This window comes from Mobula birostris, chromosome 18 (genome assembly GCF_030028105.1).
Source record: "Mobula birostris isolate sMobBir1 chromosome 18, sMobBir1.hap1, whole genome shotgun sequence".
In the NCBI taxonomy this organism is placed as follows: Eukaryota; Metazoa; Chordata; class Chondrichthyes; order Myliobatiformes; family Myliobatidae; genus Mobula; species Mobula birostris.
This window is the reverse complement of record NC_092387.1, coordinates 7,901,123-7,923,902: the sequence shown is the minus strand read 5'-3', so window position 1 is coordinate 7,923,902 and position 22,780 is coordinate 7,901,123. Positions and strand designations below refer to the sequence as shown.

At 40.9% G+C, this 22,780-nt stretch overlaps 1 protein-coding gene across 1 annotated transcript in view; it reads right to left on the bottom strand.

Moving 5' to 3' along the window:
- LOC140211921 (furin-like) overlaps positions 1-22,780 on the bottom strand; it is a 155,330-nt gene that overhangs the window by 47,675 nt on the left and 84,875 nt on the right. The window contains exons 3-6 of the mRNA XM_072282136.1: positions 7,820-7,915; positions 5,201-5,329; positions 4,257-4,333; positions 197-285 (exon numbers count right to left, since the gene is read on the bottom strand). Coding sequence (XP_072138237.1) covers positions 197-285; positions 4,257-4,333; positions 5,201-5,329; positions 7,820-7,915 — 391 coding nt within the window. The remainder of the gene's footprint in view (positions 1-196; positions 286-4,256; positions 4,334-5,200; positions 5,330-7,819; positions 7,916-22,780) is intronic.

The window sequence follows — 22,780 nt, the reverse complement described above, 5'->3', positions numbered from 1 at the left end:
AAAAAAAACGACAAAATTCTCATGGAATGGGCTTTTATATTGAACAACAATTTCTCTGAATTTCGGATAGCGTTAACTGATTGTTCACTTCAGTTTTCAAAATGAGTAGAACTTTATTCGAAAAAGAATGGTGTTTACAGAGACTAGACGGCGCAGTGGAAGGAATTACCAGCGGTAAGAGAACAGTTGAACCTACCTCCTATTCTGGCATTATATGCCACCCCCACTCCACAAATCTCATTGTTAGCAGCAGCAGCCACTTCCCCGGCACATCGTGTGCCGTGCCTGTGAAGAAATGGAATAGGAGGTATTTACATGTGTAAATATTTACATTTGCTGAAAAATACATTTGCATACCACTCTTATCATTTCATCCCCTTCAACCTTCAGAGTCACCAACAGCTGAACCACCCACAGATGGAAGTCACAACACAGATAGACCCTCAGCCCATCATGTATCACAGGCCATCATGATAGCAAAGAGGTTTAACGCGACATTATTACAGATACGGGTGTTGCAGTTTGGAGTTCAATTCTGGCGCCATCTATAGAGAGTTTGTATGTTCCACCCTGTGAACCGGACGCATTTCATCCGGGTGCTCTAGCTTCCTTCTACATTCCAAAGACATACTAGTTAATCAATGAATTGGTATTTGTAAATTGTCCTGGAATTAGGCTAAGCTTAAAATTGGGGGTTGCTGGGTGGCACGACTCAAAGTGTCAGAAGTGCCTATTTTGCGCTGCATCTCCATCCATAAGTAACAGCAAGAATCCTAGCAGTGATTCCTGTGAGACATCACTGATTACAGGCTTCCAATTATAATAACCCTTCCGCTCTACCTTCTATCATCAAACTAATCTCAGATTCAATTCATTAACTTGCCAAAGCTGGAGTAGGATGCAACTTTGAATCTCTATCATGTGGCCTTGTTTAAAATTGGACCACATGGCAGAGTAGCAGTGAATGCACCACTTTACAGCCCCAGCTATAAAATCAGGAATCAACTCCGACCACTGAGTGAGGAGTTTGTACTTTCTCCCCATGACTGCATGGGTTTCCTCCAGGTACTCAGTTTTCTTTATTTTTTTTAAAAGACATAGGAGCAGAGTTAGGCCATTCAGCCATCGAGACTGCTTTGCCATTTCATCATGGCTGATCCATTTCCCTCTCAACCCCGTTCTTCTGCTTTGCCCCAATACCTTCGACACCCTTACTAATCAAAACCTTAAATACATCCAATGACCTGGCCTCCACAGCCACCTGTGACAACTAATTCCACAGATTCACCACCCTCTGGCTAAAGAAATTCTTTCTCGTCTCCATTCTAAATGAAAGTCCCTCTATTTTGAGGCTGTGCCCTCTGATTCTAAACTTGAACACTATAGGAAACGACCTCTCTACATACCTTACAACAATCAATAGGTTTCAATGATATTTCCCCTCATTCTTCCAAATTCCAGTGAGTACAGGCCCAGAGTCATCAAACACTCCACAGATGATAACCCTTTCATTTCCAGAATCACTCTCATGAACCGCCTTTGAACCTTCTCCAATGTCCGCCTATCCTTTTTAAATAAGGGCCCAAAACTGCTCACAATACTCCAAATGAGGTCTCCCCGATACCTTATAAAGCCTAGGCATTACATTCCTGTTTTTATATTCTAATCCACTCAAAATGAATGCTCACATTGCATTTGCCTTCCTCACCACCGACTCAACCCGCGACTTAACCTTCAGGGACTTGTGCATGAGGTCTCCTGAGTGCTTTTGCACCCCACGTAGAAAACAGGCTATGCTTTTATTCCTTCCACCAAAGTGCAATACCATACACTTCCCGATACCGTATTCCACCTGCCTTCTTTGTCCATTCTGCTAATCTGTGCAAGTCCTTCTGCAACCTTTCTGCCCCTCAACCTATCTTCACATCCTCTGCAACTTGGCCATAAAGCCACCAATTCCATCATCCAAATCACTGACATACAATGCAAAAATACGCAGTCCCTACACTGACCCTGTGGAGCACCACTGGTCAGTGACAGCCAATCAGGCAAAAGCTCCCTTTATTCCTACACTTTGCCTCCTACCAATCATCCAATGCTTTATCCATGTTGGTATCTTTCCTGTTATACCATGGACATGTAACTTGTTAAGCAGCCTCATGTGTGGCACCCTGTCCAAGGCCTTCAGAAGATCCAAGTACACATCATACACCATTTCTCCTTTGTCCATCCTGCTTGCTATTTCTTCAATTCCAACAGACTTGTCGAGCAAGATTTTCCTTTTGGAAAACCACACTGACTTTGTCCTATTTTATCAAGTGCTTCCAAGTATCCGAAATCTCATCCTTTACAATGAACTCCAACATTGGCTTAACCACTGATGTCAAGCTAACTGGCCTATAATTTCCTCTCTCCTGCCTCCTTCGCTTCTTGAAGAGTGGAGTGACATTTCCAATTTTCTAGTCCTCTAGAACCATGCCAGAATCTATTGATTCTTGAAAGATCATTACTAATGCCTCCACAATCTCTTTAGCTATCTCTTGGACTAACCCTGGGAGGTACCTTCAGACCTTTCAGTTCCCTAGTAATGGAAACTGCACTCACTTTTGTCCTCTGATACTCTCAATCTTCTGGCATACGGCTGGTTTCTTCCACAGTGAATACTGATGTAAAATACTTATCACTTATCAAGGAATACTTATTCCTTAATCCCATTACTACCTTTCCAGCGTAATTTTTCAGCAGTCCGATATTTACTCTTGCTTCTTTTACCCTTTATATACCTACAAAAACTTCTGGTATCCTTGTTGATATTATTGGCGAGCTTACCTTCACATTCCATCTTTTCCTTCTTTACGACTTTTTTAAATTGCCTTCTGTTGGTTTTTAAAAACTTCCCAATACTCCAACTTCCCACTATTTTTTGCTGTCTTTTATGCCCTCTTTTTCACTTTTATGTTGAGTTTGAATTCCCTTGTCAGCCACTATTGCTTCATCCTGCCTTTAGGATATGACTTCTTTCCTATGACTTCCAAATTGGTCCAAGAAACCCCAGCCATTGCTGCTCTACCATCATCCCTGTTAGGTCCCCTTCCAATCAACTTTGGCCAGCTCCTCTCTCATGCCTATGCAATTCCCTTACTCCACATTTGACTTTAGCTTCTCTCTCTCTCAAATTGCAGGGCCAATTCTATCATATTATGATCACTGTCTCCTAAGGGTTCCTTTACCTTAAGCTCTCTAATTAAATCCTGTTCATTACACAACACCCAAACCAGAATAGCTGATCTCTTAGTGGGCTCAACAACAAACTGCTCTAAAAGGCCATCGGGGTCTTAACTCTTGCAGTTTCTTAACTCTATCCACAAAGTTTCTACATCTTTTGATCCTATGTCACCTCTTTCTAAGGATTTGATTTCCTTTTTTTTTAAAAAACCAACAAAGCCATGCCACCTCCTCTGCCAGTATGCCTGGTCTTTCCTTGAATGTTAGCTCCCAACCACAATCTTCTTTCAGCCACCATTCAGTTAGGTTTAGTGAATTGTAGACATACTATGTTTGCACCAGGAGTATGGCGACACCTGTGGAATGCCCAGCACAATCCTCACTGATCGGATTTAACACAAATTTGACACATATTTCACTTCATGTTTTGATGTACATGTGACAAATAAAGCTCATCGTTATCCTTACTTTTTAATCTTTATTATGATAATACTGTTGTTATGTGTCATAAGGTTTCTTAATTAATGTAAACAATATAGATTTATAATACAGTGCAGAACAGGCCCTTCCGGTTCAATGAGCAGCACCACCCAGTAAGCCGCCTATTCAACACTAGGCTAATCACAAGGCAATTTAAAATGACCGATTAACCTAACCAGAGCATCTTTGGACTGTGGGAGGAAATAAGAGCACCAGGCAGAAAGCCACATGGTCACAGCAAGAACGTACAAGCTCCTTCCACACTGCACCAGAACTGAACTCTGAATTTGATGCCCTGAGCTGTAATTATGTCACATAAACGACTACTCTACAACGTATTAATGAATCTTTTGATAGCAAACCCATTATGTAACCTGGTACAAGATGTGCAAGAGCATGGAAACAAGAATGAAATAATGGGAAAAAATATTGGTATACTGAGCATAACATCTAAAGTAAAATGATTTAGATCACACCCTCTCTCTCCCCATTGTCACCGCCATCATCCTTCAGATTCCATTTCAAACAAGTCATTCATTGCAATAACCCACCGGTTATCATTGAGCTGTGTATAACGAGGCTGGGGATCAGGATCATTATTGTTCACATCATAACTGGCACCAGGATCCTAGTACAAGAAAAGAAACAACTGTTTTAGTGATCTTGTCCCTCTGCAAAAAAAAGTGCCTTCCAGTAGGACAAAGACTTTCCTCGTCTTCTGCTGGTACCCAGAACTAATTTATTACATACATAGAACATAGAATAGTACAGCACAGTACAGGCCCTTCGGCCCACAATGTTGTGCCGACCCTCAAACCCTGCCTCCCATATAAGCCCCCACCTTAAATTCTTCCATATACCTGTCTAGTAGTCTCTTAAACTTCACTAGTGTATCTGCCTCCACCACTGACTCAGGCAGTGAATTCCACACACCAACCACTCTCTGAGTAAAAAACCTTCCTCTAATATCCCCCTTGAACTTCCCACCCCTTACCTTAAAGCCATATCCTCTTGTATTGAGCAGTGGTGCCCTGGGGAAGAGGCGCTGGCTATCCACTCTATCTATTCCTTTTATTATCTTGTACACCTCTATCATGTCTCCTCTCCTCCTCCTTCTCTCCAAAGAGTAAAACCCTAGCTTAGTGAGATCAATGAAGGATTTGCATAGATTTGTATGTCAGCATAGGTTAGGAAGTCAACATTCAAGATTGTTTAATCTCACTTCCAGTACACAAGTGTACAGGAGAATGAAAAAATTGTTACTCCAGATCCAATGCAGCATAAGACACAAGATAAAGAGCCCAATAATAAAAGGCACAATAAATATAAATACATCAGATAGCTTATGTACATAGACTGAGTGTATGTCCATAAAGTGACACTAGCTACAGCAGTGTCTGTACATAAGGCGACTCAGGCAGAAAATCTGGTTCAGTTGCATTCTTGAAGTGATTAACTGAATCATGCAGCAATGAAAATTTAATAATCTACTTACATAATTAACTACCAAATCCGGGTGATTTTTCTCAATTCCATCATCCAGGATAGAGACTACGATACCCTTCCCTGTGTAACCTTGCTTCCAGGCATCTTTCACATTCAGGTCACGATGGTTTGAATTATGCTAATTAAAGCAGAACAATACAAAGCTTTATCACCAGATTGATTGTTCACAATATAAATGAAGCCTTTTTGTCCGAGCTTTGCCCTTTCAATAACTATGCTCCAATTTCTAATTGAGTCCTCAGACTCCTTTGCAAAGTTGTTTGAAGATTTAACACTAGTCTAACCATTTTAGTATCGTCCAGTGAAACTTCAAAAAGACTATGGCAGCACCCATCATTAAGAACCCCCATCACCCAGGACATGCCTTCTACTCGTTACTACCATCAGTGTACAGGAGCCAGAAGATGCACACTCAACACTTCAGGAACAGCAGCTTCCCCTTCACCAGATTTCTGAATGGACAATGTACTACTGCCACTAGCAACAAATTTCACAACATATGCCAGTGATATTAAACCTGATTCTGATTCAATAACCTGCCGTCTAATTGTTCAGAAGTCCTGACAGGCTGCTATTGAGTTCACTCATTAATACAGCATATAAACTGGGGGTCCTGAATGGAAAAAAGGGAGCTGGGAACTTGGAGTGCAGCCAGGACACAGACTGTGGGGTGAATACATAGTCGGTACTGTGGCTGAGCTCTGGATTGCCAGGGATGGACACTGTGGGTTGGTTCGCTGACAGAGCTAGGGCTGAGTTTCTATATTCTACAGCAGCGTAGTGGTTAGCATGACACTATTACAGCTCAGGATGCCAGAATCTAGAGTTCTAGTCTGGTGTCCTAAATTTATATATTCTTCCCATGGGCGCACTGATTTCCACCGGGTGCTCTGATTTCCTCCCCCTCCAAAGATGTACAAGTTAGTAGGTTAATTGGTCATTGTAAATTGTCCTGTAATTAGGCCAAGGTTAAATGGGCAGCATGGTTTGGTGGGCTGGAAGGGCCTGTCCACACGGAATCGCTAAATTAAAAAAATAAAAATACGCTTTGGTATTAACAGGATGAAGATCCAATCATCTAGAAAACCTGATGGCTCGGCTCCAAAGCCTCAAGGCTGCCACATCATCAATTTCACTTGCTACTTTATTATCTATGCCAACTTAATTTAATACAAATTCTACCTAAAGTCCTCAAGGTTGATTGCTTCCTCATCACAACACGGGAAACTCGACAATGGCTTCCTGGATTGATGACTAGGGAAACGTTGCATATCTGTTAACAGGCTACCTTGCGCAGATAGCACACTTCAGAATCAGAATCAGATTTATTATCACCGACGTGTGTCAGCAAATTTTTTTGCAGCAGCAGTAAAGTGAAATATAGAAAAATGACCATAAAGTACCATACAAAATATATAAGAAATAAAAGTACAAAAAGAGAGCAAAATAGTGAAGAATTGTTCATGGCCTTTTCAGAAATCTGTCGGAGGGGAAGAAGCTGTTCCTAAAAGACAGAATGTGCCATTTCGGGCTCCTTGCCTCCTCCCTGATGGTAATACTGAGAAGAGGGCAAACAATAAACAGGTTACACTTAAAGACAATCCAAAAAATAATACACAAGAGTGGCTACATAAGGTTTGGTTATGAAAATTGTTTTTAGAACATGTTGAGTTGCATCCTTGAAGTTTTAAAAAAGAAATCACAGTATTCCTGCTGGATCTGTCTGAACTACTTACAAGGTTTAGCACAGTCTCTGGAAAATGTTCATAGACATGGGAAGGTTCAAGGGGTAACGGGTTGTAAACTGACCAATGAAGGACAGAATTACTTACCAGATGAGATAAGGAGATGGTCAAATATTTGGAGAGAGTATCGTGCACCTATGCAGGTGTGGGTGAATCTAAAGCTCTCAACAGGAATCAACGTAGGACACAATTGTATTGGACAAGAAAGCTACAAGTGTTCTGCTACTGAAGATTCTAAAACACATGGAGCAGAACTAGACCATTCAGTTCAGTGAGCTTCTATACTTACACATTGGTCACATTATTTGGTACACCTGGTTGTTAATGCAAATATCTAATCAGCCAATTATGTGACAGCAACTCAATGCATAAAAGCATGCAGACATGGTCAAGAGGTTCAGTTGTTGTTCAGACCAAACATTAGAATGGGGAAGAAATGTGATCCAAATGGCTTTAACCTCGCAATGACTGTTGGTGCCAGACAAGTTGATTTGAATATCTCAAACTGCAGATCTCCTGGGATTTTCATGTAAAACAGTCTCTGGAGTTTACAGAGAATGGTGCGAGAAAGAAAAAAAATCCAGTGAGTGGCAGTTCTGTGGGCGAAAATGCCTTGTTAATTAGAGAGGTCAGAGGAGAATGGCCAGACATGTTCAAGATGACAGCAAGGCAACAGCAACTCAAAAAACCACGTGTTATAACAGTGGTGTACAGAAAAGAACTCTGAACGCACAACACATCAAACCTTGAGGTGGATGGACTACAGCAACACAAACCAACACCGGGTTCTACTCGTGCACCTAATAAAGTGGCCACTTTATTTCAGCACATTGGATCAGTGCAGTGCACAAATTACTACTTACCAGGTACCACTGCAGGGAAAACTTGGGATCATTTGGTTCTGTGTAAATATCCCGCTTTGTTCTTTTTTTCACAACTTGCTGCTCCAGCCATTTGACCTGTTTACAAAGACAAAAAAGGAGTTTATTATCCGTAAACTATCCATCCCTAAATTATATTACAAATCAGCAATTGTTTAACTGGATTTACAAAACATTTGGTGCACAAACTGAATGGGAAGAGGTGGATTTTGGATTCTTTACAAAGAATTCCACCTACATTTGAAAAGTTTACAAATAACATCTTTGTGATTAAGATACAGAATGGTTCACTACTACTTTGTTTCAAGGAACTTCAGCTTTTCACAATTTTTGATATTATTACACATTTAAGTATATATTTTAACTGGAGAAAACATGTTGGTCACATCAGTTAATAGGCCGTAAGACATAAGAGCAGAACAAAGCCATTCAGCCCAATGAGTTTGCTGCCCCATTCCATTAGAGCTGATCCATTCCTTCTCAACCCCATTCTACTGCCTTCTCTCTGTAACCATTGACACCCACACTAATTGAGGACTAATCAACCTCTGTTTTAAATACATCCAATGACTTGGCCACCACGGCCGTCTGTGCTACTGAATTCCACAGATTTCCCACCCTCCGACTAAAGAATAGACCATAAGACAGAAACTGGAACCAGCAGACACAAAACACTTAACAATAAGTACATAAGTCCATAACCATGCCCTTGATACTCATCGACAAGACTAATTTCTTTATGGCATAATTGAATATTAAACTGAGAACAAGAAACAACACATTTGAGCCTTGATCATTAACATTTAAAATCATTTACACATTTTGATATGCTCACCAAAAATTCTGACCAAGTTTTTATACATTGTCTATTCTGAGATAAACCCAAATCTAAGCCACATATAATGGAAATAATGCAAGCATTGTACTGTGCTGGAGCTATGGTATTAATTATTGGTATCACCTAACATTAGGGTAATTCAGAGCCACCACCCAGTGACAAATGGCAGCATTGTACGTGGCATGTGTGCAGTTCCACGTAGATTTCTTTATAAAGTCTAACTCCAGGAAGGTAAGGGCACTGTAGAACTGTGAACAAATATTTGCATGTGATGTAGAGTATCTTTACTCCTTGTCCAAAATAACAAACAACTTTTCAATTCACAAAGACCACCTTCCTAACACAAGTCAGCAGAAATCCCACAGCCCTACTTGTCACCCAGATCATGTTTTTTCTATTAGATAAATATGGGCTGATTAGTAGAACTGTTGGCACAGAGGTTTTCTACCTCAGTGTTTTCTTTCCCCCACTATTGCTGAAAATTCCCAATAATTCCAACCAAATCACTTTCTTTAATATTTGAGATTGTTTTGCCTACCTTTCCTGTGACTTAGGCAGAAGCTGCACGTCTACAAACTAAAACTGTTACCTATAGGAATATAGCTCTTCGTTATGAAGAACTTCACTTAACATCTATATTATTTATTTAAGTAAGTGAATAATTAACATCCATTTTTATAGGTCACAAAAACAATAATAAAATTAAATATGAAGACAAGGACTGAAATAAACTGATCATGAGAACCAAGCTAATTTAAAAATCAGTGAACTGGAATAAGTCAGCTATTAATAAAAAGCTAAATCCATTTTTCTTTTACCATAATTGCATTTAAAGTTTCACAGTTAGATCTCATGATCCCTGCTCATTTAAGCTTATAACAGACAGAAGACAATATTTTCTATTGATTCAACTGCTTAATATTCATGTGCTGCATGTCTGAAAAATCAAAGTTTCACTATCTGTCCCTGAAAGTGGAAAGCAGTAATGATGTGGTGTGTTGGACCAAGTGGCTTATCTTTTGATTCTGCCCACGTGTGGCTGTAATCAAGCACAATATAGGGAATAAAACAAGACTGAACTAAATACTTAAGGTCCATCCACTGGACTTTCGGGTTGAGCACAGAGTGAGCAGGTACCTGTGAGTGTGCCTCCCGATTTTTATTGAAAATCTACCTGTTTATCTTTGCTGCACCACTTGAGATAACTGAATACTTAACACTGTGAACAACCTGGGATGTTGCTGGACACTGAAATTGCGAATAAAATGCACCTCTGAAGTAAAATTAGGGAAAAAGACAGCAAAGCCTTAAAGCCTTGAGCAAGAAAGCTGATGTTACAGTTATGGTGCTGTTGCACGGTGCTGGGCCTGCGCTACCTGATGGCCTCGAGAGGTGTCGTTTAATACTTCCTATTGACATGACACAAGCAATGCATTCTGCCCTAAAAAGAGAACATGAAGATGCATTGTCACCAGTGAATGCTACCATGGAAGAAATCATGTCTTATTATGAGTCGCACGATGAATGCATTCGTGAGGTTGAAGACGGCCTAAATGATTATAACGACCGACTGGTGAACGTCAAAGCCGCCACTGCAGCGTTGCAGAGTGAAAACGCATTTCTGAAGGGGAAGCTAGATGACCTCGAAAATCAGTAACGGAGATCCAATTTAAGAGTGGATGGCATTCCTGAAAATTTGGAAGGTTCGGACCCTGTCAAATTTATGACCGAGTTTTTTGACGAAGTGCTGGAGACAAATTTCTTCCCAAGGTCTCTCATGCTTTGGTGTGCTCACCAATTCAGGCCCAAACCATCCGGCATCCCTGAAGCCAAGCAAACGAGACCAAGAATGTTCCAGGTTCTCTTTCACTACTTTCAGGATAAGCAACGCATCATCAGTAGACAAAAGCAGGAGATGTATTTCTGTGGGCATCGGGTGTTTTTTTTAAATGAGGATTTTAGTACGGAGCTGAGGGGAAAACGAGCAGCATTCAAGGAAGTGAAATCCCTGCTTTACAGGAAAGGGGTCAGGTTCGGCCTCTTGTACCATGCCCGGCTCCAGGTCACCCATGAAAGTAAAAAGCATTATTTCGATACACCAGAGGCAGCCAAAGAGTTTTACCATTCGCACTGGGGAAAAGAAGAATGAGAAGAGCAATGACTTTTTTTTAAGTTATTCATGCAGCATTAATGGGGCCTTCCATCGAGATAAACTGTTAATTTTCACAATCCACTTCTTTGTTCATTTTTTCCAGTTTAATTTGTGGATCGCAACTGGGTTGAACTGTTGTGCTGTGGAATCTGATTAACAAGAACTTTCAACCAGCAAATGTAAATATTTGGGATTTGCATCTCTGGCGTTTAATTTCCTAGTTTCTTGTTTTTAATGCTTTGCTTGGCCTGTGTTATCTTTAGCCTATATATATCAAAGGTAGAATAAGTGGTGTACAAATTTTAAAGAGGGGATCCACCCTAGATTAGATTGAAAGTTTTGGTTGTATGGGGAACGCTTTAGAAGTTTTTTGTTTGGTACTGCCTGCGATCATCCTCAGTAGGGGAGGTAGATCTAGGTTTCGGGGGTTAATTGTTTTTTTCTTGTTTGTTTAAAGGGGTGGGGGAAGTGTTTTGGGGGATTACCATGGCAGCTTATTCTCGTGTGTTATGGATTGGCCAGACTTTCTTTTCATTGTGCATTATTGTGTGCAGCTTGTGCCCTAGCATCGTTTTGGATTGTAGGCCCTGTGTGCCTTTTGATATGGTTAACGTGGGTGATTGCTGATGGAGGCCACCCTGTGAGGTTTATTTCTTGGAATGTAAAGGGGCTCAATGGTCCTGTTAAAAGAGCTAAAGTTTTCCCTTATCTGAAACAATTAAAAGCAGATACACTATTTCTACAAGAGACACATTTAAGAGCAGATGACCATAATAGACTCCGTAAAGCATGGATTAGTCAGGTTTTCCATTACAGATTTAATAACAGGCCCAGGGGGGTAGCAGTACTAACCACCAAAAGAATGCATTTTACACCATCTGATGTAATCAGTGACCCTATTGGTCGCTTTATTATAGTCTCTGGATCTCACTTTCAGATACCTGTCATTTTGGTAAATGTTTATGCCCCTAATTGGGACGCTGTCCACTTTGCGAATAAGGTTTTGTCATTAATGCCTAACCTGAACACACACCAGCTAATCTTTTCAGGAGATTTGAACTGTGCTATTGACCCATTGCTTGATAGGTCTAGCCCTAGGGGAACTTCTAGTATGGCAAAAGCCTTCTCGATGTTTATGCAACAAAATGGTTATATGGATCCTTGGAGATTTTTGAATCCATCAGTTAGGCAATTTTCTTTCTTTTCTCGTGTTCACCACGCCTATTCTAGGCTAGGCTATTCCTTGATACCAATGATTAGACAAATTGAGTACACTGCTATTGTTATATCTGATGACTCGCCTGTGAAACTGGACCTATGTTTTCCTCTAAACATTAGAGAACGGCCTCTGTGGAGACTTGACCCCCTTTTGCTTTCCAATGAGAAATTTTGCCATTATATATCAGCTAACATTGATGCATTCTTTGAGACTAACAAAACTGAGTTGGTATCGTATTCTTTACTTTGGCAAACTTTAAAAGCTTACTTGAGAGGTGATGATGATCATCATCAAATAAGGGGTCAAATAACATCTTATACTTCACATGCCAATAAAGAGCGTAGGAAGGAAATGCAAGTGTTATCGCAATCTATTTTGGACCTGGATAGGCAATATTCTAAGGCACCCACTGTGGAATTATATAAAACCTGGGCTGATTTGCAAGTGAAGTTTAATCTCCTTCTACAAACCTATCAGAACAATTAATTCTTAAGACACGTAGCCTCTATTATGAATATGGTGACAAGGTGAGCTGGCTTATGGCTCATCAGTTGAGGCATCAAGCTGCATCACGACTTATTCTCCAGATAAGAGACACGCACCAAAACTTGACAAGCAATCCAAAAGAGATTAATAACATCTTCACAGCTTTTTATTTCTCTCTGTATACCTCAGAGTTTTCCCTCAGATATACCAAATATGGAACTTTTTTTTTAAGATAATTTGAAAATACTAACTCATGAACCAGAGGAGGTGGAGAATTTAGATCAGGCTCTTGGGCAGGAAGCAATTAATAATGCTATTATAGCTATGCAGAGTGGTAAGTCTCCAGGCCCTGATGGTTAGCCAATAGAATTTTATAAGAAATTTAAGGATAACCTCATACCGGTCCTTCTAGAAGTGTTTCAGGAATCTTTGGAGAATGGTTCCTTACTCCCTAACTCTTTCACAGGCAGCATTTAGCTACTTCTTAAAAAGGACAAGGACCCGACTCAATGTGGGTCATATTGCCCCACCTTACCTTACATGTGGATGTGAACATTTTGGCTAAAGTGCTTGCGTGCCATTTAGAACACCCCTTTCCCAAGATAATCTCAGATGATCAGACAGTTTTTATTAAAAATCGCCATTCTTTTTTTTTTAATATCCATCGACTGGCTGATGTGGTTTATTCACCCAGTGCCTCTCCGAGTCCGGAGGTTGTTATCTCCTTGGGCACAGAGAAGGTGTTCAATAGAGTGGAGTGCGTATACTTGTTTAGTGTTTTGCAGAAATTTGGATTTGGCAGAATATTTGTAGCCTGAGTTAAGCTATTATATCACTCGCCTTTAGTGTGCATACAGACGAATTATTCTCGATCTGCCTATTTCCCATTAACACGAGGCACTTGCCAAGGCTGCCACTGTCCCCTCTTCTTTTTGCAATTGCAATCGAGCCTCTTTCTATTGCACTTAAGTCAACTACGTTATTTCAAGGTGTTAGGAGAGGGGCCATGGAACACCGCGTATCCCTATATGCTGATGACCTTTACTTTATGTTAGCGACCCTGCAGGTAGTAGTCCTGCTATTGTGTCATTATTAGGTCAATTTAGAGCCTTCTCTGGCTATAAACCGAACCTTCAAAAAAGCAAATGCTTTCCCATTAATAACTTGGCCCTAAAGATCCGACAGGAATCTTTGCCTTTTTCTTTATCTCAAGATGGTTTTGTATACCTAGGAATACACGTTACTCGCTCTTTTACATCTCTGTTTGAAGCTAACTACAGGCCTCAGGTTAGTCAAATGAAGGCTGATTTTGAGAGATGGTGCAGTTTACCCCCTACTATAGCTGGGAGAATTCAATCAGTGAAAATGACTATACTTCCTAGATTTTTTTATATGTTCCAGTGCTTGCCAGTTTTCCTATCCAAGTCATTTTTCCGGTCAGTCGACCAAGCTACAACCTCCTTTATTTGGGAAAATAAGGTCCCAAGGGTTAATAAGCGCATTCTCCAAAGAGGTTGTGACATAGGTAGAATGGGCCTTCCTAGCTTTATTCATTATTACTGGACATCGAACATTCAAAAGGTATTATTCTGGCTCCACCGGCCAGATATAAACTGGTGCCTGCTTGAGACACGGTCTTGCCACTCCTCGTCTCTCCCAGCTTTAGTGTATTCATCCTTGCCATTGAAATTCTCTCAATTCGCATCTAACCCAGTCGTGCTCTCCACCCTTAAAATTTTTAATCATTTTCGCTGCCACTGTAAGTTCACATCAGCTTCAGTTTTGGATCTCATTCATAGAAACCATCTATTTCCCCCCCACACTCGATTCGGTTTTTAAAGAATAGGGCTTGAACGGACTTACGTGCATTAAGGATTTGTACACTGATAATATATTTGATAGGCCGTATCTTGGGTAATGATGAGTTTGAGTACAAAGAGGAAATTAAGAACCTGGTGGCATGGTGCGAAGACAATAACCTATCCCTCAATATCAGCAAGACGTAGGAATTGGTTGTTGACTTCAGAAGGAGTAGTGGACCGCACGACCCAATTTACATCGGTGGTGCGCAGCTTTAAGTTCCTCGGGGTCAATATCACAAATGACCTGACTTGGTCCAACCAAGCAGAGTCCACTGCCAAGAAGGGCCACCAGCGCCTTTACTTCCTGAGAAAACTAAAGAAATTTGAGCCTGTCCCCTAAAACCCTCACTAATTTTTATAGATGCACCGTAGAAAGCATTCTTCTAGGGTGCATCACAACCTGGTATGGAAGTTGTCCTGTCCAAGACTGAAAGAAGCTGCAGAAGATCGGAACATGGCACAGCACATCACACAAACCAATCTTCCGTCCTTGGACTCACTTTACATCGCACGCTGTCGGAGCAGTGCTGCCAGGGTAATCAAGGACATGACCCACCCAGCCAACACACTTTTCGTCCCTCTTCCCTCCGGGATAAGGCTCAGGAGCTTGAAGGCTCATACGGCCAGATTTGGGAACAGCTTCTTTCCAACTGTGATAAGACTGCTGAACGGATCCTGACCCGGATCTGAGCCGTACCCTCCAAATATCCAGACCTGCCTCTTGGTTTTTTTGCTCTACCTTACTTCCTATTTTTCTATTTTCTATTTACGATTTATAATCTAAATTTTTAACATTTACTAATTTTTACTATTTTAATTATTTTTAATGTTTAATATTTTTAATACTTAATATTTGTAATCCAGGGAGCGGGAAGCGCAGAATCAAACATCGCTGTGATGATTGTATGTTCTAGTATCAATTGTTTGGCGACAATAAAGTATAAAGTATAGTACTGATGACCTGTGCAGTAAATATGGTCTTCTGCATAATACGCAAACACGAGGAATTCTGCAGATGCTGGAAATTCAAGCAACACATATCAAAGTTGCTGGTGAATGCAGCAGGCCAGGCAGCATCCCTAGGAAGAGGTACAGTCAACGATTCCGGCCGAGACCCTTCGTCAGGACTAACTGAAGGAAGAGCTAGTAAGAGATTTGAAAGTGGGAGGGGTAGGGGGAGATCCAAAATGATAGGAGAAGACAAGAGGGGGAGGGATGGAGCCAAGAGCTGGACAGGTGATTGGCAAAAGGGATATGAGAGGATCATGGGACAGGAGGCCCAAGGAGAAGGAAAAGGGGGAGGGGGGAAAACTCAAAGAATGGGCAAGGTGTATAGTGAGAGGGACAGAGGGAGAAAGCAGGATCTCCCAGTGGCCACACATTTTAATTCCACATCCCATTCCCATTCTGATATGTCTATCCACGGCCTCCTCTACTGTAAAGATGAAGCCACACTCAGGTTGGAGGAACAACACCTTATATTCCGTCTGGGTAGCCTCCAACTTGATGGCATGAACATTGACTTCTCTAACTTCCGCTAATGCCCCACCTCCCCCTCGTACCCCATCCGTTATTTATATACACACATTCTTTCTCTCTCTCTCTCTCCTTTTTCTCCCTCTGTCCCTCTATTTATACCCCTTGCCCATCCTCTGGGTTTCCCCCCCTCCCCCTTTTCCTTCTCCCTGGGCCTCCTGTCCCATGATCCTCTCATATCCCCTTTGCCAATCACCTGTCCAGCTCTTGGCTCCATCCCTCCCCCTCCTGTCTTCTCCTATCATTTTGGATCTCCCCCTCCCCCTCTCAAATCTCTTACTAGCTCTTCCTTCAGTTAGTCCTGACGAAGGGTCTCGGCCCGAAACGTTGACTGTACTTCTTCCTAGAGATGCTGCCTGGCCTGCTGCATTCACCAGCAACTTTGATGTGTGTTGCTTCTGCATAATAATTTTTTTTTTAAATACCTACAGACGCGCCACTTTGTCAAGGAGAAATTTCACTCTTTTCCTGATCTACCACCTGCTATGGTGTAGGAAAAAGTCATTCTTAGCTTTAATGATAAAGGGCTGATCTCTGTACTATACTCTCAGCTGATGTCTTTGGGAGTTCAAGATCTAAACAAAACGAAGACTAGGTGAGAGGATGACCTTGGTATGGATCTGGCCGAGGAATATTAGGCAAAAGCATTGAATAGGGTTCATTCCTCGTCATCGTGTTCTAGACTGGGGATCATACAATTTAAAGTTTTACACAGGGTACGTTTAAATAAAGCCAGACTTGCAGACATATACCCTGGGACAGACACTGGCTGTGACAGGTGTTCCTTCTCTCCGGCTGGTTTAATATATGCATTTTGGTCTTGCCCTCGGCTTGATGGCTATTGGGCACTGGTTTTTAAAATTATCAGTGAGGTTTTGGGGGTGACACTGAGACCTTGCCCGCTTATAGCTGTATTTGGTGTGGCAGATGATGCTTTGGGTTTAAATGCAAGCCAGTCAGATATCATTGCATTCACATTGCTTTTGGCCTGTAGGAGAACCTTGCTGGTCTGGAAATCTGCCACTCCCCCATCTGCTGCTGCTTGGTTAGAGGACGTAATGTTTTCTCTGAAACTAGAAAAGATTAAATTTACTCTGAGGGGGTCTGTGAAAAAGTTCTATTCGAAATGGGGACCTTTCTTGTCATATTTCGGGAGTCTTAAGGAATTACCTACAAGTTGAGGGCATTTGATTGTACTCGGGCTTTTGCCCCCTTTTAAATGCGCATATGGTTTACCTCATAGGGCGGTTGATGCATTGTAATATGAGTGTACTCTGGATCGTCTGACGTGTTGTGGATGTGTGTGGGCCTTCGTCTTGAAGGAATGTGGGGGTACGGCTGTGAAATGTCCGTACTTGTATTTGTGAAGTGTTGTATTGTAAATATATTAGCTGCCATGGTATGTTCAGGGAGGGCGGGCGAGGGGAGTTTTGTTTAGGGGTAAGGTAGAAAAGAAATTTAAAATTAAAAAAAAAAGAAAAAAATGATATCCTCTTCAGAGTCTTAGCACAAAACGTCAACTCTATTCCTTTCCATAGATGCTGCCTGACCTGCTGAGTTCCTCTAGCATATTGTGTGCGTTGCTCTTGATTTCTAGCCTTTGCAGAATCTTGTGTTTATAATGCACTTGTCTAACATTTTATTGATTTAGCTTGCATAAGAGAACTCTCTGCTTATCAAAGTCATAGTCATACTTTATTGATCCCGGGGGAAATCATATCCCTTTTCGAAAAACAAAAATTACTTTGAATCTCATAATCGCCTGGACCAATCTCTGCTTGCTGCTACCCATCTCCTCCGTGCTATGCTTCCTAATTTCCAATCACCATGTGGCATTAGGGTCCAATGTACTTTGTGGCCACTCTCACCTGCAACTCTAATAATGGACTCTGTTGTGTCTCAAGTCCAGATTTCATTTCAGGGCTTCAGGGCAGTAGCTGGCAAATACCAATATTCTATTCCAGAACACACTTGGTACACAAAAAAAGTTGTACATCTTACAGCATGAAGTCCACAACTGGTCAACCACTTTTGATACATTAACCCATTGTGAACTTCTTTTCAATAAACGTTGACAGTGTTAGAAGACAGAGTCATGACCCCTCCTGGTTATGCAACCCAATGAGATAACTTATCCTGGCCAGATGCAGTCTCACCAACTTTGTCCCCACCCTGTTTTTTGTAGTCCACGTTTACAGAAGAACATTTTAGAATTCACCTTGAAACAGACTGATCTTTGTATGAGCAGATAACAGTGTCTGCACTCGGAGTTGGTTCTTTTCTCTATTATTTCTAAGAGATTATGAGTCTTGTAATCTTGGTGAACCCATTATGGGCTTCTACCACTGAAGTATTACTTGATAAATAATTTTATTTTGGTACTGGCAGTGATGATTAAGACTACAAAGAAAACTAATCAGTATGAATAAATAACAAAAGAACAATTGTCTGACAAAATTGCAAGCACTGATATGAATCGCTTCTCACTGCATTTTACAGTCAAAATAATAACATTTGCAATGAAGGTAGAAGAGACTCCTCCATGTCTTTCCCAAACAAGTTAGAATGCATACATGACTTGAAATCAATCAAGCAGTTTGCTTCTATCATTTACTGCCACAGACACAAGAGATTAATTCTCAGTGATTGTGCCTGTAAAAATATGCAAGACAAATTGTCACTCTCCCACGGAATAGAGTGCAACTTTATGCTCACTGCCTGAAATGCTTCAAGATCGTCTAAGATGGCAAAGGTGGTCAATGGAAGACCTATCCTGGCAAAGGAACTGTAATTCATGTCAAAACTTATTGACGGTTTAACTGACACCCAAATCTCTACTATAGTTCATTACAGCAGCCAAAATTTGTCTTAACAGTTTCTTCCAACAGCAGCAAGCTGCTTGGAAAGAAATAAGGCATTTGTTTGGGTTTCAAGTGCTGCTCATATAACTTCCAACGCTTCATATCCACCTGCTGCTGAACTATTGACATTGCTGCGAACGTTCTGTGATCACAGCAGGAAACAGTATGTGAGACTAGTACTAGGGGACACAACTTCAAGATTCAGATTTAGGATGGAGATGAGCAGCTTTTCCCAGAAAGCAGTGAACCTGTGGAATTTTCTACTCAGGGAAACAGTAGTAGCTACCTCGTGAAATATATTTAAGAAACAGATAAGAATATTTGCATAGCAGGAGATTTGAGAGTTGTGGGGGAGAGGCAGGTTACTAAAGCTGAGCCCACAGCCAGATCAGCATTGATCTTATTGAATAGCGGAACAGGCTCGACAGGCCAGATAGCCATCTCTGGCTCCTCATACTTAAGTTATTCTGGAAATTCAGGTGATCTTGAACAAGTGGTGCTGATCCACTAAACTGGCTGGTTTATAGAGAAGGTCTTTGTCAGTTGCACCAACAGTGAGTGAAAGGACAATAGGAAGACGAGCCAGAAGGATGGGCTGCAGCTTCCTCCCCGTGAGGACAGTAAGCTCTTTCTTTGGAAGATCTTCCATAGGACCTCCAGTGCCTTAAGTCTTGAGCCATTCATCACTACCTTCTTGGGTACAACCTTATGGAAATGGATGTGAGGAACACATGTATAGTAACTCATGAAAAGTGCATCTAGTCAGCACAGGTGGGAAAACTGCAGCCACTTAGTTAAATGCCGAGGTTTGAGTTAGCCATCAGAATCTGAACCGCAAGTTTACAAATGCTCCTACTCATTATCTGCTGATTTTCGGATCTGCACTCAATTGGTTCCAGGCCCCAGCAATCATCATTTTTATAATATAATGCTCATAAAGAGAAAAATTGGCTCCACAATGAATACATCGGCACCCCACTGTACTCATTGGGAAGTTAATCACAGTCTCTATAAATGTAATGTTCCATTTCTAGACCACGTGGTCAAAGAGTCTTTGTTTGCACATTCGCATCTTGCCATTTTAAAAAGATCACTGCTTACCAGCTTTAGTACAATTCAAGGGAGTTGTTAGCTCTTTCAGTTATTTAAGTGTTTTTAATGTGTTTATTAATGAATATTAATCTCTTTAGAACATTATTGGCCACTTCTCTCTTTATTTAGGAAGTGTATTGAGTACAAAGGTGAATGCCATGCTTCTTGACATCTTTGGGAAGTCTGTGCTCCTATACCAGATGGAAAATGAGGATTCATGAGGATCTTGTGAACCCAATGTAAATCCATTTGTTACCTTAGCTCAAAGTAATCTTGTCTCCTTGTGGATTGGACAATAGATCCTCTGCAATCATGCAGTTTTTGCACTTGCAAGTCTTCAGCAATTGATGGCCAATTTGCCAGCACACAATTTATTTCACAAGGAATTTCACTGCACTATGTATATGACAAACTAATCTGAATAATATAATATAATCCAGGAAAAAACAAATAAACATTTCATTATGTGCTTGTTTATTGATTTTAAGTATTAATGAGAAGATATAAGCACAGAGCAACACACTCAAAATGCTGGAGGAATTTTGTAGGTTAGGCAGCACTGATGACCTGATGAAAGGTCTTGGCCTGAAACATAGATTATTTATTCCACTCCAGAGATGCTGCTTAACCTGCTGAGTTCCTCCTGCCTTTTGTGTGTGTTGCTCTCCATTCCCAGCATCAGCAGAATCTCGTGTTTGTGAAAGGTGGGCCCATGTCTGTGCAATGCTATTGGAGGTAAGGAGTTGTGATTGAACCTTGCTATGTGGCAGAGAAAAATGAACCAGTACTTCAACATGAAGGGTACCTCAAGACAAGTTTCATACACACAGTCATCCATCACTCATTTATGAGTATCACTCATTATTCCATTTTACCCCATCACCGTGAAAATACCATGCATACATTTTACATTATGGCTCACTACATAATTGATGGCGATGGATTGTACTCCTACAAAATGCTGGAGAAACACATGAAGGGTCTCAGCTCAAAATGGCAGTCGTTCTTTCCCCTGCAAAGATGCTGAATTCCTCCAGCGTATTGTGTGCGTTGCTCAAGATTTCCAGAAACTGCAGAATCCCATGCCTCTAGCTTGCACTGCTGACAGTTTCACTTGGTCTCTATTTCAGCCTGACAAAAATTAGCATACTTAATCTGGTTCACAGATGATTTTGTTAATCTGTTTATTTTAATTAAAACAAGATAATATACAATAATGAAAAGACTACACACAACAAAACGTGATGAACATGCTCCGTTTTCACATTTATCAGCAGACAAACAGTGGATTTACAACAAAGGCAAAGAAAGCCTTGCTCTTTTCACTTGCAAATCTCACAGCAATGTTTGGTGTGTATTGTTTGCCTCTGCCAGCTGCGTCCTGCTGGTATGTTCACAGGGAAATAAATCGACTTTGTGAAGCTTTGTGCTTCAGATGCAACCCATCCCATAAGGAAACAATAGGTTTCCTTGAATAACTTCATTACCTCACCATCTAATTGCATGGGGATGCTAAATCAATTACTGCATACTAAAGCACATAAGTTACCCAGAAAAGCCAAACAGTAAATACAGTGGATTCTGGTTAATTGGGACACATTGGGACCAGTACACTTTGGTCCAATTAAGTGGCTGCCCCAATTAGCTGAAGTTTCATAGAAAAAGGAAAAGTAAAATACAAAATTAGTAATAATCAACTGAGTAACAATGTATATAATTAAATGAAATGCAGAACAAATTAGAACTCTACCTCTACAGTACTATAAAACTATTAGTTCCTAATAGTTGCTGACAGAGGTATTCATCTGTGTTCTTTTGATTGACTGTAAATGAACAAAATCAGTGCAGACACGAAGTGCAGATAATGGACTGCCTTCATATAATGCTTTCAACAATTACATCTGCCAAATCTTCATTTTCATTGGAACATTCAAGCTGATTGATGATACCTTGGTAATTCCCAACTTAAGGTCATGAAATAATTTCACTTTCACTCCCAGCCATTTCTGGCACCTCCAAGCCTGAATGCTTGAAACTCCAGATTGAAAGAATTCGGAATTACCTTACGGTGTATTTCTTGCCAACTATCAGTGACAAACATCACTGCTTTTTCAACACAAACACAAGCAGCTCCTGCTATTTAAAAACTGTTCACTCTAAGCATGGAGTAGTGTCCAACAGCCACGCGAGTATGTGGCACGCTCGTTAGAAGCTATTCTGCAACAATCTTTTGCACCAATTAAGTGGTTATTTCCCTGATTTAGATTTTGTTCTTTAACAGTCATCCCAAATGAACAGCTGACTCAATTAACCGGAATCCACTACTGCATTCATAAACACAAGAGATGTTGAAAATCTTGAGCAACACACAAAAAGTACTGGAGGAAAACAGCACATCAAGGCCGCATCCGTGCAGGGGAAGGACCTCTGCCTGAAATGTCGACAGTTTATTCCCCTGGGGGCAGCACAGAAGTGTAGCACATGTGTAACACTATTGCATTCTCTCTGCTGTCTTTGAGGAGTTTGTACATTCTCCTGTGACCACATGGATTTCCTCCCACATTCCAAAGACATGTAGGTTTGGATGAGTGAGCTGTGGACTTGTTATGTTGGCACCAGAAGCGTGGTGACACCTGCAAGCTGCCCCCAGCATAATCCTTGCTCATTTGATTCGACGTAAATGACACATTTCACTATATGATTTGATGTACATGTGAGATGTAAAGAATCTCTATTTTAAAACACAAGATATTCTGCAGATGCTGGAAATCCAGAGCAAACCACACAAAATGCTGAAGGAACTCAGCAAGTTAGGCAGCATCTATGCAAGGGAGTAAATAGTCAATGCTTTAGGCCAAGGCCTTTCACTTATCCTAATAAAGGATTCCAGTCTGAAA